This window comes from Auxenochlorella protothecoides (genome assembly GCF_000733215.1).
Source record: "Auxenochlorella protothecoides strain 0710 unplaced genomic scaffold scaffold106, whole genome shotgun sequence".
Classification (NCBI taxonomy): Eukaryota; Viridiplantae; Chlorophyta; class Trebouxiophyceae; order Chlorellales; family Chlorellaceae; genus Auxenochlorella; species Auxenochlorella protothecoides.
This window is the reverse complement of record NW_011934139.1, coordinates 90496-106072: the sequence shown is the minus strand read 5'-3', so window position 1 is coordinate 106072 and position 15577 is coordinate 90496. Positions and strand designations below refer to the sequence as shown.

Here is a 15577-nt window from a genome sequence, read left to right as displayed (position 1 = left end):
ATCCCCAGGTGGGACGAGGAGACTTTTGGGCTGGAGTACGACCTGGACCTGTTCAACATCGTGGCGGTGGACGACTTCAACATGGGCGCCATGGAGAACAAGAGCCTGAACCTGTTCAACTCGCGCCTGGTGCTGGCCACGCCCGACACCGCCACCGACGCGGACTTTGGGCGCATCGAGGGCGTCGTCGGGCACGAGTACTTCCACAACTGGACGGGGAACCGCGTGACCTGCCGCGACTGGTTCCAGCTGACGCTGAAGGAGGGGCTCACCGTGTACCGCGACCAGGAGTTCTCCGCCGACCTGAACTCGCGCGGCGTCAAGCGCGTGGAGGACGTGGCCCGCCTGCGCGCGGCGCAGTTCCCCGAGGACGCGGGCCCGCTGGCGCACGCCATCCGCCCCGACTCGGTGATCAAGATGGACAACTTCTACACCGCCACCGTGTACGAGAAGGGCGCGGAGGTGGTGCGCCTGTACGAGGCGCTGCTGGGCCGCGCCGGCTTCCGCGCGGGGCTGGACCTCTACTTTGCGCGCCACGACGGCGGCGCGGTGACCTGCGACGACTTCCGCGCCGCCATGGCCGACGCCAGCGGCGCCGACCTGGGGGGGCTGGAGGGCTGGTACGCGCGCGCCGGCACGCCGCGCGTGGAGGTCGGGGTCGAGCACGACGCGGGGGCCGGGACGCTGACGGTGACCGCGACGCAGGCGCCGCCCGTGCTGACGGCCAGGGAGGGGGGGGTGACGACGGCAGGGCAGGCGATGCTCAGGCAGGTGAACAGGGCGACTCCCCGCCGCCGCTCCTCATCCCCATCCGCCTTGGGCTGCTGGGCGCCGACGGCGCCCAGCAGCCCCTGCACCTGCGCTCCGGGCCCGGCCCCGACCCCGCCGGCGGCTCCGAGGCGGTGCTGCGCCTGGAGCACCAGCGTCAGACCTGGGTGTTTGAGCGCGTCCCGGCGCGCCCCGTGCCCAGCGTCCTGCGCGGCTTCTCCGCGCCGGTGCGCCTGACGGTGCGCGGGCAGAGCCGCGAGGACCTGCTCTTCCTCCTCGCCCACGACGCCGACGCCTTCAACCGCTGGGAGGCGGCGCAGCGCCTCGGCACCGCCCTGGTGCTGGAGCGGTACGGCGCCGCCGTCGCCGACGGCGCGGGCGACGGCGCGGAGGCCCGCGCCGCGCGCGCCGCGGGGGAGGCCGACGCGGGGCTGGCCGACGCGCTGCGCGCGCTGCTGGCCGACCCCCGCCTGGACGGCCAGTTCAAGGCGCACGCGCTGGCGCTGCCGGACCTGGCGGAGCTGGTGCCGGAGGTGCCGGGCGCCGACCCCCTGCTCCTGCACCACGTCCGCGAGGCGGCTGCGCGGGCGCTGGCGGCGGCGCTGCGGCCCGAGCTGGAGCGCGCGGCGCGCGACAACTCCGACCCGCCCGGCGCGCCGTACGAGTTTGAGGCGGGGGCCTGCGCGCGGCGCGCGCTGAAGAACGCCGCGCTGGGCGCCCTGGCGCGGCTGGGGGGCGAGGGCGTGACGCAGGACCTGCTGGCGCGCTTCCGGGCGGCCACCAACATGACCGACGAGGCCGCCGCCCTGGCCGCCCTCGACCGCATCGGTGAGGCCTTGGATGTGGGGCATTGGTGTGGGAGGGGGGGGGTCGCGCGCTTCACCACGTGGGCAGGGCACGAACAGAGCCTTCCTCGTCGTGGAGCGGCACCGGGGCAGCGCGTCGGTGATGTGCATCCCTCCATCCCTCCCCCCGCTCCTCCAGGGGGCAAGGTGCGGCAGGAGGCGCTGGACGCCTTTTACGCCAAGTGGAAGCACGAGCCGCTGGTCCTGCTCAAGTGGATCGCCATGCAGGCGGCCAGCAACCTGCCGGGCAACACGGCGGCGGTGCGGACCCTGATGCAGCACGAGGCGGTCAAGCTGTCCAACCCCAACACCTGCTACTCCCTCTTCCTGGCCTTTGCGCGCTCCCCCGTCAATTTCCACGCAGGTGAGGGGGTGATGATGAGGGGTAGTTTTGGGGAGGTGGGGAGTTGGGGTTTCCACCGTGCCGTGCGATTCATGGTGTGGTCACCCACACCATGATTGGGCGAGGCCGCAGACCGCCACACCATTCCTGTGTGGGTCCGATCCTGGATGACAGGGGAGTGGCAGACTTCCCGCACTGCCTCTGTGCTCCGTTTGAGCCCATCAAAGCGGTGGCCTCACGTCCATCCTCCCCACAACCTTGCCATTTCCGCAGCCGACGGCTCGGGGTACGAGTTCATGGCTGACTCGGTGCTGCAGATCGACCAGATCAACCACCAGGTGCGGGGAGATATGGGTTTGACGCTCTGACTGGCAAAGGAACGTTTGTGTGCTGTTCAGCATCACCCCTGCCCCAGAAGTGCGTGCCAGCATCACTAGCCTTGCGTTCGCAATGCCAAACCCCCATACAATTCCCCCCTCACCCTGCCAGGTGGCCGCACGGATGGTGGGTGTCTTCAACAGCTGGCGTAACTACGATGCCGAGCGTGGCGCTCTGATGACCGCCGCCCTGCGCCGCATGGCCTCTGCCAACGGCATCTCTGCCAATGTGTACGAGATCGTGACCAAGGCCCTGCCCTGAGGTCGAGGCGAGCGAGGATCGCTGCTGCGAGGCGAGGCCTGGCGCTGCTTCATGACATCGAAAGCCTTGTCCACTCCGGCAGACCTGCTGCAGGCACCCATGGCCAGGCATCTCTGCTCGTGCATGCTGCCCCTGCAAGTATGCCGTTTGTCAGGAACCCTTGGCTTCCTTTGTCGAAAACGTCGAGCATTCTGGAAGAAGGATGGGCCCCTGCTCCAGAGGGCAATTGACACTGACAACCCATTTGGGCCCCTCCCTGCTCTCCAAAGCATCAACATCCCGGCTGCCCACACAAGTCGGGCTCCTGCATTGCAGCTTTGACTCAACAGACAACTGGGGTGCGATTCGGTGCCACTCTGGCAACACAGACTGAGCCTCATCACCAGCGGCTGCAGCGGCCGAAAGGGGACGGGCCGTGCGCCCGGCAGGCAATGTGCGCGCCTGAGGCACAGCGCAGGCGCCGCTCCGATCAGGCCGCCGCCTCGGCCTCCTTCTTCTTCGACTTGCTCGGCAGCGCGGGCAGACCCTTGGGCGCGGTGGTGCTCTCCTCCGTGGGTGCATCCTGGGACACCTCCGGCTCCTCCGGCTCGGGCCCTATCAAGTCCGCCAGCTCCTCGGACAACGGGTGGCCCTTGAGCGCATTGCGGATGTCCACCTGGTGCGCACCTGCAAGGGGGGTGAAAGAGGGCGAGTGCCTATGAGCTGGGGATTCAGGGCAAGAGATCAGCAAGAAGAAGTTGGTCCTCCCAAATGGCGAAAGGAGGAGGTACATGGCCAGCATCTCGACACTTTCATTATAGACATCATCCCGCTTGACCATGCCTGGCCCACTCTCCCTTCTTCCCCCCAACCTCCCTTCTTCCCCCAACCTCCCTTCTTCCCCCCAACCTCCCCTCGTCCCCCAGACAACTCCCTCACCAGCTTCTCGGAACTTGGCGGCGGCTTTCTCCACCAGCGGCCTCCAGTCCAGCCCTCCCGCGGCGCGCAGGATGGAGTGCTCGTAGTGCGCGTTGCCCAGGTTGATGAGGAGGGAGGCCTTAACCGGCATTTCCGACTCCGGGTCGCCAGGCGTCTGCTCCGCAGTGGGCCGCATCGGCTTCACCTCCTTCCCCCGCTCCTCCTCCGACATGTGGTCGATGGCGGCCCCGATCAGCGCGTAGCTGGCGTCCATGAAGGCCTCCGCGGCCTGCGCCGACTCGGCACTCACGCGCTGAAACGCCTTGGCCTGCGCGGCGCGGTTGGCCGCCTCCTCCGCAGCGGCGCGCTCGGCGGCGTCCTTGAGGTCCTCGCGCGGCCGCACCGGCTCCAGCAGGTAGTCTGCCGCCAGCTTGGCGCGGCTCTGGGCCACGCTGGACTGCCCCAGGTACCCGTCCAGGAAGGTGGGCTTGTACTCCAGCGCCTCGGCGTGCTTGGCTTCGGCGCGTGCCAGGTGGCGCTCCACCTCCTCCGCCACGCTGGAGGCGGGCTCGCCCGCGCGCGCGGCGCGGTACATGGCAAACTCCGCACGGTACTGGTGCACCGTGGCCTGGTTGTACATGCCGAAGCAGACCTGGTCCTCGAACTTCTCCAGCGCCGCGTCCAGCAGGGTGTCGGCCTTGGGGTCGCCCTCCATCATCTCCTGGAAGGCGGCCTGCAGCTTGTCGTTGCCCACCTCCGACGCCTCCAGGGGGCGGTCGGGATCGATGCCGCAGTGCTCCTTCAGAAGGTCCACAAAGGACAGGATCCACTCGTCCACCTGCACGGGGCCGGCCTCGGGCTCCGCGGCCTCGGGCTCGGCCGCGCCGCCGCGCGCCGCCTGCGCCTTCTGCAGCTGCGCCAGCATCTGCTGCACGTACGCCAGCTCGTCCTCTGGCACCTTGGGCACTTGGTCCTGGGTGTGTGGGTGGGGAGGGGTGTTCGGGGTGTGAGAAGGATACCGATGCGTCAGTGTGCTGTGCTGTGGGGTGCCACGCCATCGCTGATCAAAGATGGAACGAGGGATCTCCGCCCAGAACACTACGACACTACTGCTGTGTGCCGGAGCAAAACACCTCCCCCCACCTAGCCAATCCCCAAACATCCGCGCCAAAACTTCTTAAGGCGCATGAAAAACCCCCGGCGCCCCTCCACACACCTCGCTGGAGACGCGGACGACCTGCAGGCGTATGGGCGCCAGGGATGCCTGGGTGACGGGGCCGCGGTTCCCAGATGAGCGGGACGCGGTCTCCACCGCCTCCTGCATGGCCCTCTGGACGTCGTTACGGGAGCCGATGGTGACCAGGTCACCCTCCCTGGAGCAGGGAGGGGTGGACATTGAGCAGGGATATCAGGGAAGGGGGGGGGGGCCGGTCGTGACAGAGCAACAGTGCGCGACAACTGTCAGCCTCCCTGCTCAAGCATGGGCCACACAGATGCAGCGGACCACGCATACCGACTGCCTCCCCGCCCCTACACTCTCACAATGGCCACCAACCACGCTCACTTGTCCAGGTATTTGAGCACAAAGGGGCTGGCCGCGGGGAAGAGCTGGCGGACATGCTCGATCAGCTCCAGATACGTGACTCCGGGGACCAGCTGCAGGGCGCGCACGTCATCCTCGAAAGACAGCTTGGCCGGGAAGACGATCTGGCGAGAGGGGGCGGGGGCCTTGCCCGAGCCCGCCGCTCCGCCTGTGCGGCGGGGGCCCAGGCCGTTGCCCAAGCCGGATGGCTTCTTGCCGGCCACGGCGTCCCTCAACCGCTGCTCTGCTTCCTGCAAGTCGGGGGAGGAGGGACAGAGTGGAGCTCTGCGCAGGCAATGGCAGAACCCCATCCTCGCCATACTTCTGAGATGATCTCTCGGACAATTTTGGTATCCAAAAATCCCTCCACTCCCTCCCCACCTTGCTCTCTTGGGTGGCGGCATCCAGCTTGTTGGCACGCTGTAGATCCGTCAGCGCATTCTTCAGCTGGCCCATCTGCTCGTAGGCCTTGCCGCGCCGCACCAGGGCCTTGAAGAAGGAGGGCTGCAGCTCCAGGGCTGTGGAGCACTCATTCACAGCCTCTTTGAAGCTGCACAGAAGGCGGAGGGATGGGGGGGCGCATTCTGGCAGTTGGCGTAGCCGGGAGACTCGCATGCAAGGCCCAGCATTTCAGACGATGAGGGCAGGGACGTGCGGACGATACATGATGTCCAACAGGAATGGTGCTGCCCCGAACCTCATCCTCACCGCTTGTTGATCATGTGGCAGGCAGCCTTGTTGGAATGCAGCAGCGCCGCATCGGTGCTGCCCGAAGGCGCCAGCTTCAGGGCGCGGTCCCAGGTTGCCAGGGCATGATCGTACTCCCGCTTAGCAAAGGCGATGTTGGCTTCGTCCTTCAGGGAGGCCAGGGAGGCTGCCTCCTCCTGGAGGCAGGGCAATGGGGTGCAACTTGGCCGCACGGAGCCATGGAGGCGAGGCGTGCGCGGACACATCAATGCTCATATGGAATGAATGATATACTAGAACGAATACGAGCACGCATCCGATGGATGGGCGCATCGGCCAGGCCACACACCAGGCAACGCTGTGCCGGCAGAGCTCCCTCGTCAGCATCGGACCACAGAGAGCTGTCCGGGTCCCAAGGCCCCCATCATCCCATGCATGCCGCATCCATCCACCTGAGGTGCGGCAACCGGTGAAGTCGGGGTGCTCCGTGTCTTCTTGCCCATGTTCGCAATGTGGCACTGGCAGCTACTGTGCGTCCGAGCCTCACGTGCCGGGAGGTGACAGCAATCCAAGGCACCAAAAGTAGCCCTGGGATATAAAAGGCACCAAAAACAAAAATGGCTATGGTTGAACAGGTCCCTGTCGGTGCTGGAGTGCTCGTTGGTGGCAAGGGCAGTCCGGATAAGCCCCGTCGGTCTCTCCCGCCCTGATATCCTTCCGGGGCTTTCCACCACCAGGACACGCAAAGGTCTTGCCCCCCCAGGGGGGCCGGCCACCGTGGACATGCGCTCAGACGCTGAGTTGGAAGGCACTCTTATTCTGACACAGTGATCTCCACACCTCATCAACAGGGCGACATGGCTGTGCAGCAGGGCTTGGCTGCATGTCCTGCCAATGCATGCTTTCGACCCTTCCAGGCCACAGGTATGTGCATTAGACATCAATGGGTGGGACGTGCAGCCCCATATCCTCTTCAATATTTCCATTAGCTGACACATCTAATATTCAAACTACTCATATACAGCCTTTGGTGCGCTGAAGGGGCGTCACGCAAGACCCCGCCTACACCTCGGTGGATCACTTTGTGAGTGCTACGGGTGGGCATCGAGTTGCGAGGTGAAGTGCAGAGGGCTTTCATAGGAGCTGTTTGGTGGAATAAAACTGACATTTTACATTATCGACAGACAATCGGAGGCTGCCTTATGTCCGTGCGGAGAGCACAGAGAAACCTGAGACCGCTTTCAGACCCAAGTTGGTTCAAGGTGGGCATGATGCAGCGAGAGCTGCGCCGATCAGTTATCCTGACGAGGGGTATGCATACAGAATTTGCCCCCAGGGATCACAGCTGCACCCCGCTCGCCATCACAGAGCTCCCTGTTGGAGGGCTCCTCGCCAATGGAAAGTATGAGATCCTGGAGACGCTGGGCTCTGGCTCCAGCGGCATCACGTACAAGGTCGGTGCTTGATGAATGGTCGTGCATGGTGAGGAAGCAGCTGCAGGGATGCTGGCTGTGCCCGCTGCCCAGAGCGCACGACTCCCAGGGTGCCCAGTCACCTACCCTGCTTCCCTCCATCCCATGCACCAACTACAGTGCAAGGATCTGGAGACCCAGAAGGAGGTGGCGGTGAAGGCGTTGTCCCTGCGCTCCCTGCGCTCCTGGAAACAGCTGGACCTGTTTGAGAGGGAGGCCGCCGCGCTAAAGGGCCTGCGTCACCCCGGGATCCCCCAGTACCTGGGATACTGCGAGGAGGACACGCCCGACGACCGCCGCTTCCTGCTCATCCAAGTGGGTGGTCACGCTGTCGCTGAGGCGCCTTCATGTTGGGGCTCTTGCGTGAGGATCCAGGGCCTCTTATAGATTCGCGATGACCCTGCTGGATTGCTGCATCGTACCCGGGGGGCCTGCCGCTCCTCTCCTCCCAGGCTCCGCGGCTCCACCTCATCATCCCCTTTTCCACCCCCCACAAAACCACAGGAGCTGGCGCCGGGCAAGTCGCTGGCGGAGCTGGTGCGCAGTGGCTGGTCCCCCAGCGAGGAGCAGGTGTTGCGCGTCGCGCGAGAGGTGCTGGCGGTGCTGGCCTACCTCGCCGACCGCCGCCCTGCCGTGGTGCATCGCGACGTCAGCCCCTCCAACATCGTCGCGCAGCGTGGGGACGCAGATGGCCGCTTGTCCCTGGTGGATTTCGGAGGCGTGCAGGCCGTCGCCGCGGGGGCGGGGGAGGATAGCGACGGCCTAGGGTCGGGCTTCCTCCCCGGCAGCACGGTGGTGGGCACCTATGGCTTCATGGCCCCGGAGCAGTTTGCGGGGGGTGCCTCCCCCGCCTCCGACCTGTACGGCCTGGGCGCCACGCTGCTCTTCCTGCTGACGGGGCGCGCGCCCGTGGCGTCCGACCGCATGCGCGTCAGCACGCGCGCCACCGCCATGTCGCCGCGCCTGCGCGCGCTGGTGGAGGGCCTGCTGGAGCCCATGGCCGAGGACCGGCTGAGCGTGGAGGAGGCGCAGGAGATCCTGGAGGGCGGACGGGCGCGCGCGGTGGGGGCGCGGAAGCGGGACGACGCCGAGGCCGGGCGGCCAGCGGGCAGCAGGGTCCAGGTCACGCGCCGCGGGCCGCGCCTGGAGATCGACATCCCGCCGCCCGGGTTCTCTGGTGGGTGGAGCATGACGAGGGGGTGGAAGGGTGTGTGTCTGTGTGTGATGGGACTTTATGGTCGGGGCTGTCTCGGCTCAGGCGGCCTGGTGTGCCTGGGGGCGTCAGCTGACTGCGCGGAGCCCACAGGACAGCCATGGGAACTCAAGGTGTATGGGGTCCAGCAGCAACGGGAAGGTCACCGCCTTGCAGAGTTTGTGGCGCGACATGCCGCTGCTGCACGAGTCTGCCCACAAGACTTGGCCGATGGCCTGGCCCTGCCACTGCCGATGCTTGCCCCCAATCTCAAACCCTCACCCACCTCCCACACACCCTCCACCTCTCATGCAGGCGACTCGCTGCCCAGCGCCGCCTTTGCTTTGGCCTGGAACGCGTTTGTGGCTTTCTGGACGGTGAGCGCGTTGGCGGGAGGCGGCATCCTCTTCGCCCTCTTCTCCCTGCCCTTCTGGGCGGCAGGATTGAAACTCTCCAGAGCGGCCCTGGCCGGCCAGTTCCTCAGGTGGGCGGGGGTGGAGCCACGAGGTGTTTTTTTGAGAAGACTGTCTGTGTCAGCGCATGCCAGGTCCTAGTGTCGCATACCCTCTCGAACGCCTTTCTCACGAGTTAAAGCCGCTGTGCCACCCGGAATCCCTCTCAACCTCTGGCTTCCTGATGAAACCACGGAGAGCCGCATCCCCTCGTCTTCCTCACCACCCAACCCTCAACAGAGAGCGGCTCCAGATAGGGCTGAAGAAGTGGAATGTCAAGCAGCAGCTGGCCCTGTTCCGCGGTGGCCAGCCTCAGTGGGACGGCTCCGGCGTCAAAGAGGTGGGCGGACGCTCCAGCGACCTCTCCCGCGCCGGCCTGGTGGTGGCGGGGTACGTGAATGGTCAGCCCCAGACCCAGCTCGTCCTCCAGGAAGGTGGGCGGTGATGAATTCTGTGTGTGGGGGGGGTGGGGTGGCGGGCAGGCTCTGTTCATAGGGAGCGTGTTTTCGGTGGGAGATGATGCTCCTGCTCCCGGCCGTCAATTTTGTCTGCGTAGGTTAACATTTGTCAAATTTGGAGACCCTCGTCTATAACCCCCCCACCCTTCATTACACAATCCTAAATTTCCAGGCACACGCAAGGTGGTCCTGGGTGAGGGCCTGGGGCTGGAGGAGCAGGAATGGCTGTCGCGGCTGATCAACACCCACCTGGCGGCCAATCGGGAGCTGCGGGGGGAGGAGCCGCTGCCGGAGCCCCGGCCGCGGGGCAGGCGGGGCTGGATGGCAGACATGGAGGAGCGGATGGCCACCTTCTCGGAGGACCTGAGCTCCACCTTCAACCAGGGCCGCTCCTTCCTGGTGGATGTCGAGGACAGGGCGCAGCGTGAGGCCCAGCGTGCACAGCGCGCCGCCCGCCAGGCTCAGCGCGGCGCGGAGGAGGGGGCCCGGCGCGCGCGGGGCGAGGCTGAGGCCGCCGGCCGTGCGGCGAGGCGCTTCGGCAAGGACCTCGGCCCACGAGTGAGTCCCACTGGCACCATCGACGTCGACTTTGACGTGCTGGACGATGAGTGATGCGGGGGGTTGTCTTGGAACCCCTTGAACGATGATATAGCTTGCACAATTCGCCTTTTCCCCTATAAAGGTATACCTCCCTGATCTATCACCCTTGCCATGGACATGGTGGCTGCGACCAAACCCTTCTCATTGTTATTCCCTGCCTTCCGGCTCCACGGACCCTCTGCCGCGAAGTTGTGACATCGATTCCGCTCAGATCGCTGGCTTGGTTCTCACATCGACCCAGTGACCGGCCACAATTTACCATTACAGACCACTGTATGCATTGTCGAGGGGAAATGGCATAGGTCATGACCACGATGACCAGGCTTGCGGGGGTGCTCCTGCTCTGCGGACTCGCGGCTCTGGCTCCCACCCCCGCCCGGGCCTCGCTGTACGATCCACATGTCCCCACAATGTACGATCCCGCCTTCCGAACCTGGTTCGAGGGATGGTATGTCCGGATCACGACCGCACAGCCAGAGGGCGAGGGAGGAGACGACGGGACGGGCCCGGTCCTGCCCTCCTCCCTGGGCCTCATCGTGGGCACCATGCCTCGCGGGAGGTTGGGCTGGAACATCTCCCTGGCGAGCCTGCTGGTGCAGCAGGGCAGCCGGGCCCTACAGACCTTCGAGAGCACGGGTGTGCAGCTGTCGGTCACGGGGGCCGGTGGTCAAACCGTGGTGCGGGACCCCGAGCCCCACACCCCCCCGGACTTCTCGGTGGTGGCGGACGACGGTACCGCCCTGCTGCACATGCGGGGGGAGCAGTGCGCCCTGCATGTGACACTGGGTGGGCTGACCATGGACGCACGCTGCACTGGCCCTCCCCTGCGCTGGGGCCCCAACGACGAGTCCCCGGAAGGTGGGCTGGGCGGTACTGATCTGCAGCAGGGGCCAGCAGGGGCCTGGCATTGGGTCGGGCTGTGTGTGTTGCAGCCTGGCTTTGCTGCCACTTGTCAAGCTGCCGAGCGCGGCCGGCCTGCCAGGTCCCATCTGTGAACTACCTCAAACCTCCCTTTCCAAAGGCGGCATCTCCGGCCTCCCAACCCAGCTGGTGGGCCTGCACTGGTTTGTCTACTCCCTGGGCACGCCTGTGGCCTGGTCCCTGCGCAACGACTCCAGCGGTGAGACCGTGACGGGCGCCGGCCTGGCGCACTTTGAGAAGAACTGGGGCGGCACCTTTCCGCCCGGCTGGGCCTGGGCCCAGGGCCTGGACCTGGCGCCGGGTCGAGACCCGTCCCGGCCCCGCGCCGCCGTGGCGCTGGCGGGCGGCCAGCTGCCAACCCCAGTGCTGCCAGGGCGGTTGGTTCCGGACGCCTGGCTGCTGGGCGTGCGCTCGCCAGGCGGGCGGGAGTGGGACTTCCGGCCCCAGGACCCCACCTCCTTCACAGCAGAGGCGGATCCCTGCAACGCCACGCTGCGCCTCACCGCGCACTCGCCCTGGACGGGGCAGACGGCGGTGGTGACGGCGCGCGCCCCGCCAGGCCTGTTTGGGCACGTGACCTGCCCCATGGCGGAGGGCTTCGAGCCGGGCACGGCGGTGGAGGCGTACCGAGCAAGCCTCACCGTTGAGCTGTACGAGGGCACGCCTGGGTGGTGGCGGGGGGACCGGGAGCTGGTGGAGGTGGTGGAGATCGAGGGCGCCGCGCTCGAGTTCGGCGGCGACCGCATGTGCGGGGCGGGGATGGCCAGAGCGCGCGGTTCTGCTGCAGGGGGGGGGGAGGCCGAGGAGTCGGACGCGTCTTGGCACACGGCGACCCTCTGAAGGGTTGGTCCCCCGGCCACCAAAGACGCATGCCTATAGGGCCTGACGCTGTGCCAACATTGCCATTGTATGAGGGCTCGCTCCCACCCCTGTATATATGTTGCTGCCCTGGAATGGTCCCACCCCTCTTCATCCGTGACATTCCCATGTCCCACAATTTTGTGTGAGTGTAGGATCTATAAAACCTGCTTCAGCAGTGGGGTAGGGACTTGCAGCCCTGGAAATCACTGGCTGGTTGCGACAGGGTGGGCCTTGGTGGCAGATTCCTTTGCCAGCCGCAGCTGCCACTTGTTCCGCTGGAAAATCTGCAGGGGGTAGTGAGTGGTAGAGGATGGGCATGGAGGTATTCGAGATGGGAAGGGGGGTGCCCAACAGTCCATCCATGCCGTACGCCAGTCTCTCCAGGGTTTGGCTGCACATCCGAAGCATTTCACCACCCCGAGCAATGCATTCAGCCACAGAGTCGCCTCCATCCTCGCCTGGTAGAATGTCCCTTGCGCATTCCGGGGGATGGAGTGCAGCACCGCGACCTCTGCGGCCCCGTCTCCCTCCGGTCCATGCACTTCCAAGCTTGTGGCCTCGTCGAGCGCGATGCCCGACAGGATCCCACCGTCCGCGCCCCTGAATCGTATCTGGTAACACGGGAGGTAGGGTGAGTGATAGCACGGTTGGTTGCGGCGATGGGATGGCGCCCAGCTGGGCACTTGCCACTGAGCCCCCCAACACACAGGCCGATCACAGACATATTTGTCATTCCTGGGCACCTGGTGATCATCCTCGAGGTCAGTCAGCACGACTCCGATGGGCGATGCCGAGGCTGCCTCATATTCCACCAGCAGGCCCTCCTGCGATCCATGCAGGGGGGTGCAAATGTCGGTGAGCGGGAAATAGCGGAGGGTTAACGCCCGCTCGCTCGGTAGTTGCCAATTATGTGTGAGTCATGTACGTATCCCCACGGCCCTACGACGACAAACACCAGAACAACCAGACCGACCTTCCTTCCTAAGACGGCGCCGTTCCCAATCTGAAACCACTGTGCTGCTGTGGATTCTAGCGCCTCCCCTCCCTCGAACTGGAGCCCAGGCAGAGCAGACATCACGGGTCTGCACAGGATGGGAGTGGAAGGGTGTCGGCCTGGGGAGGGTTGGCTGACACACAGGCATGCGCCCCTGTTCTTGGCAGGGTCGTGGCACCAGGCAGGCTTGTTTCTCAGGGGGGATTCACTTGGTGGAGAGCCACACCTCAGGCCCAATGGGTTGCATGCACATCTACATGCTCAGGTCACCACCGTACACGACTGATGGGGCTTTCAGCAGGTTTGTTCTGTTTGGACGAGGGGCTGGCGCTGCCCTGCTCCCCCTGGCAGGAGATTGGGGAAGGGATGATGGGACGCGTCTGGCACGCAGGCGAAGACACGCATGCCTCCATTGGAGGGCGGTGGAAGCGCCATGGATCGTCTCAGCACCCATGAAGGTGGGCTGAGGTCCGGCACGCGCAATGGTTTGTGCTGTTGACATGGTACATCCATCAAGCACTGAAGGCATCAACATCACTGATTCGCACCATTCTTGTACAAGGTCCAGCCTCAGTCTGCCAGTGCCATGGTCCAAAGTCTGCAGTCTGTACTCTGTGGGTGTTGCTGCAAAGAGGTAGCGGGAAAGGTGGTTGTTGGTTGTCAGGCACGTGGAGGAGGGTGGGGTTGCCTTCACCCTCACCCAACATACACTTCAGGCCCACCGCTGCAATGAGTTTCATACCTGAAAGGACCCAGGAGTGCCTGAAGCCATCCCGATTGGCCTTGCCGATGACACCTGTCGTGGCGAAGGCTGTTCGACCCACCACCGATATGCTGTCTGTGCTTGGGAGAGGAGGAGGCTGGGAGCAAGGAATACATCCACCTTCTGGCTCGTGCAGTTGAGCGACAGCAATGCAGACGCAGCCCAAAATAAATGTGCATGCGAATGGATGCCAGGCTCAGACGCACTCGATTTCTACCCCGCACCCCCACCACACCTGCATAGTTGTGGCTGAGGTGGAAGTGCCCGCTGAACCACAGGTGTATGTTGGGGTGGGACTCCACCAGCTCCATGAACACATGGGGGTTGGTGCTGTGGTTAAGCCAGGCGCATCGATTCTTGACGTGGACATCCAGCACGGACTGCGTGGAAGGTCAGCTTTACTCTGTTGTGCTACTGTACCATGGCACAGTGCATGCAATGTACTGCCGGTTCTTGATTGGGAGGCGGCATGCACCCATGAAACTGCAACCTCTGCATTCCTTGGAGCAAGATCGCTGACGGGTCGACCGTCGACCCAAGCCGCCAGCCCGCCAGCGACCCACCCTGACGCCGCTGCCGAGAATGGGCGCATGGCTGAACACGATGACTGGGCGACCCTGTGAGGCATCCAGTTGATTCCTGAACCAGGCCAACTGCTCTGCGTCCACATGGACCTGACGAGAGGGTGAGGTAGGGTACAACGGTGAAATGCACTTCCAACCTACGGTTGTGGCAAGGGGCAGAAGACGTGCCCGAGTGATGGAGAAAGACTGGGATGATATCTTACCAACCAGCATGTACCAATTCACGAGCCCAGTGCACCTATCACGTGTCTTACTTCATGTGCAGAGTGTTGGTTACTCCTGAAGCGAGACGTGCCGAGGCCCAAGAGGATGGCGGGCCCCACATCTACCCGCCAGTGGTGCTCCTGCTGGAATGTTTCCTGCCAGGCCGCGAGATTCAAGGCATCCGTCTTGAACTCAAGACCCTCTGGGGGAGTTGGGAAAGGGTGTGGAAAAGGGCCTCCTTTTGGGCGGTCATAAAAGAAACAGAGTGCAGCTGCCACATCGGCAACGACAGTGTGGGCATCGCCCATGCACTAGTACCCTCAGCCATCCTATGCAGCGTGCTCCACAAGAGGGCACTCACCAAGGTCGTGATTCCCAGTGATGAGAGCGACCGGGAGGTCGAAGCCTGCCAACCAGTCCCGGCAACGCTGGAAGCACGCCAGTGAGCCTGGCTGGTGGTGATATCCACCCACATCCCCGAGCTGTATCAAGCCAGCTTGGCAGGCAGTGCCGCCCCCCAGCTTGGCCTGTTGGGACTCTAAGACTGTCACAAGTTGATCCTTGGCCTCCTCGAACAGTCTCATCTGTCTGTCCGGTGACAGGTGCAGGTCCCCCAGTATGCCCAGGGTGAAGTTGGGAGCCTGGCTGCATGGCGTGTGCAGGGATGCAGACGGGATCTCGATCATAGCCATGCGCTCCGACCTCTATAGATGTCCACATTACATGCCCGCCCACACCCTTTCATGCCCTATGTAATGCCACACCTTGCCAGCTCGGCGATGCTCCTGTAGCCATGGCTAGCCGAGTACGACATTCCCCTCCGATTCGCTCTACCACTTCCTCGTCCAAGGAACCTCAAGCTGCTTGTGCCATGCTCAGTTTTCCGCAACGATTGTGTGCCGAAAATAATAGTCTGAACAGGACCGCAGGGCATTGGTGAGCTTCAAGGTGAACCGACCTGTGTGGGGCCCGCAACGAGGCGGACACCCAGAGGTGGAGCGCCCTGCCCTCTTTGTTGCCACCTCAGTCTCTGAAAGATACCCTTTGCAGCAGCATTATGATGCATGCCTTGAGTCAACATGTACGAAATGGGTCTGCATGAGGGACGAAGCAGGCTCCTCTTCCCCTGCTCGTGCTGCGCATGGGTTGTGCGTGAAAGGGCGCCTGGAGATTGACCTTAGAAGAGGAAGCTCTGTCCTACCAACAGGAAAGTGTCAAGCCAGGGGCTGGGTATGCAGGCCAATATAAAGCTCTTTCTGTCCAAGATCCTTTGCATCTCGAGTGGAGCGATGGTATGGGAGCAAATCATGATGTT

The 15577-nt window shown here is 64.3% G+C and overlaps 4 protein-coding genes across 4 annotated transcripts in view; 3 read left to right on the top strand and 1 right to left on the bottom strand.

Annotated features, from left to right (window-relative positions):
• F751_0437 (Aminopeptidase N) overlaps positions 1 to 2595 on the top strand; it is a gene marked incomplete at both ends in the record, with an annotated part of 5347 nt that extends 2752 nt beyond the window's left edge. Inside the window, 6 exons of the mRNA XM_011397621.1 lie at positions 9 to 771; positions 900 to 1007; positions 1251 to 1596; positions 1753 to 1977; positions 2230 to 2294; positions 2446 to 2595. Coding sequence (XP_011395923.1) covers positions 9 to 771; positions 900 to 1007; positions 1251 to 1596; positions 1753 to 1977; positions 2230 to 2294; positions 2446 to 2595 — 1657 coding nt within the window. The remainder of the gene's footprint in view (positions 1 to 8; positions 772 to 899; positions 1008 to 1250; positions 1597 to 1752; positions 1978 to 2229; positions 2295 to 2445) is intronic.
• Positions 2596 to 3064: 469 nt separating this feature from the next.
• F751_0436 (Tetratricopeptide repeat protein 1) lies at positions 3065 to 6027 on the bottom strand (the record flags this gene model as incomplete). Its single annotated transcript, XM_011397620.1, has 6 exons — positions 3065 to 3261; positions 3514 to 4465; positions 4709 to 4865; positions 5057 to 5325; positions 5456 to 5624; positions 5783 to 6027. 6 exons carry the CDS (start codon positions 6025 to 6027, stop codon positions 3065 to 3067), a joined length of 1989 nt encoding a protein of 662 aa, XP_011395922.1.
• Positions 6028 to 6963: 936 nt separating this feature from the next.
• Positions 6964 to 9947, top strand: F751_0435 (Serine/threonine-protein kinase D; the record flags this gene model as incomplete). The annotated part of the gene is made up of 7 exons (XM_011397619.1): positions 6964 to 7072; positions 7130 to 7215; positions 7354 to 7548; positions 7738 to 8410; positions 8741 to 8909; positions 9118 to 9311; positions 9508 to 9947. The coding sequence occupies 7 exons, from the start codon at positions 6964 to 6966 to the stop codon at positions 9945 to 9947; spliced, it is 1866 nt and encodes a 621-aa protein (XP_011395921.1).
• A 302-nt stretch (positions 9948 to 10249) lies between these two features.
• Positions 10250 to 11696, top strand: F751_0434 (hypothetical protein; the record flags this gene model as incomplete). Its single annotated transcript, XM_011397618.1, has 3 exons — positions 10250 to 10793; positions 10957 to 11157; positions 11230 to 11696. The coding sequence occupies 3 exons, from the start codon at positions 10250 to 10252 to the stop codon at positions 11694 to 11696; spliced, it is 1212 nt and encodes a 403-aa protein (XP_011395920.1).
• Between the last annotated feature and the right edge of the window lie 3881 nt (positions 11697 to 15577).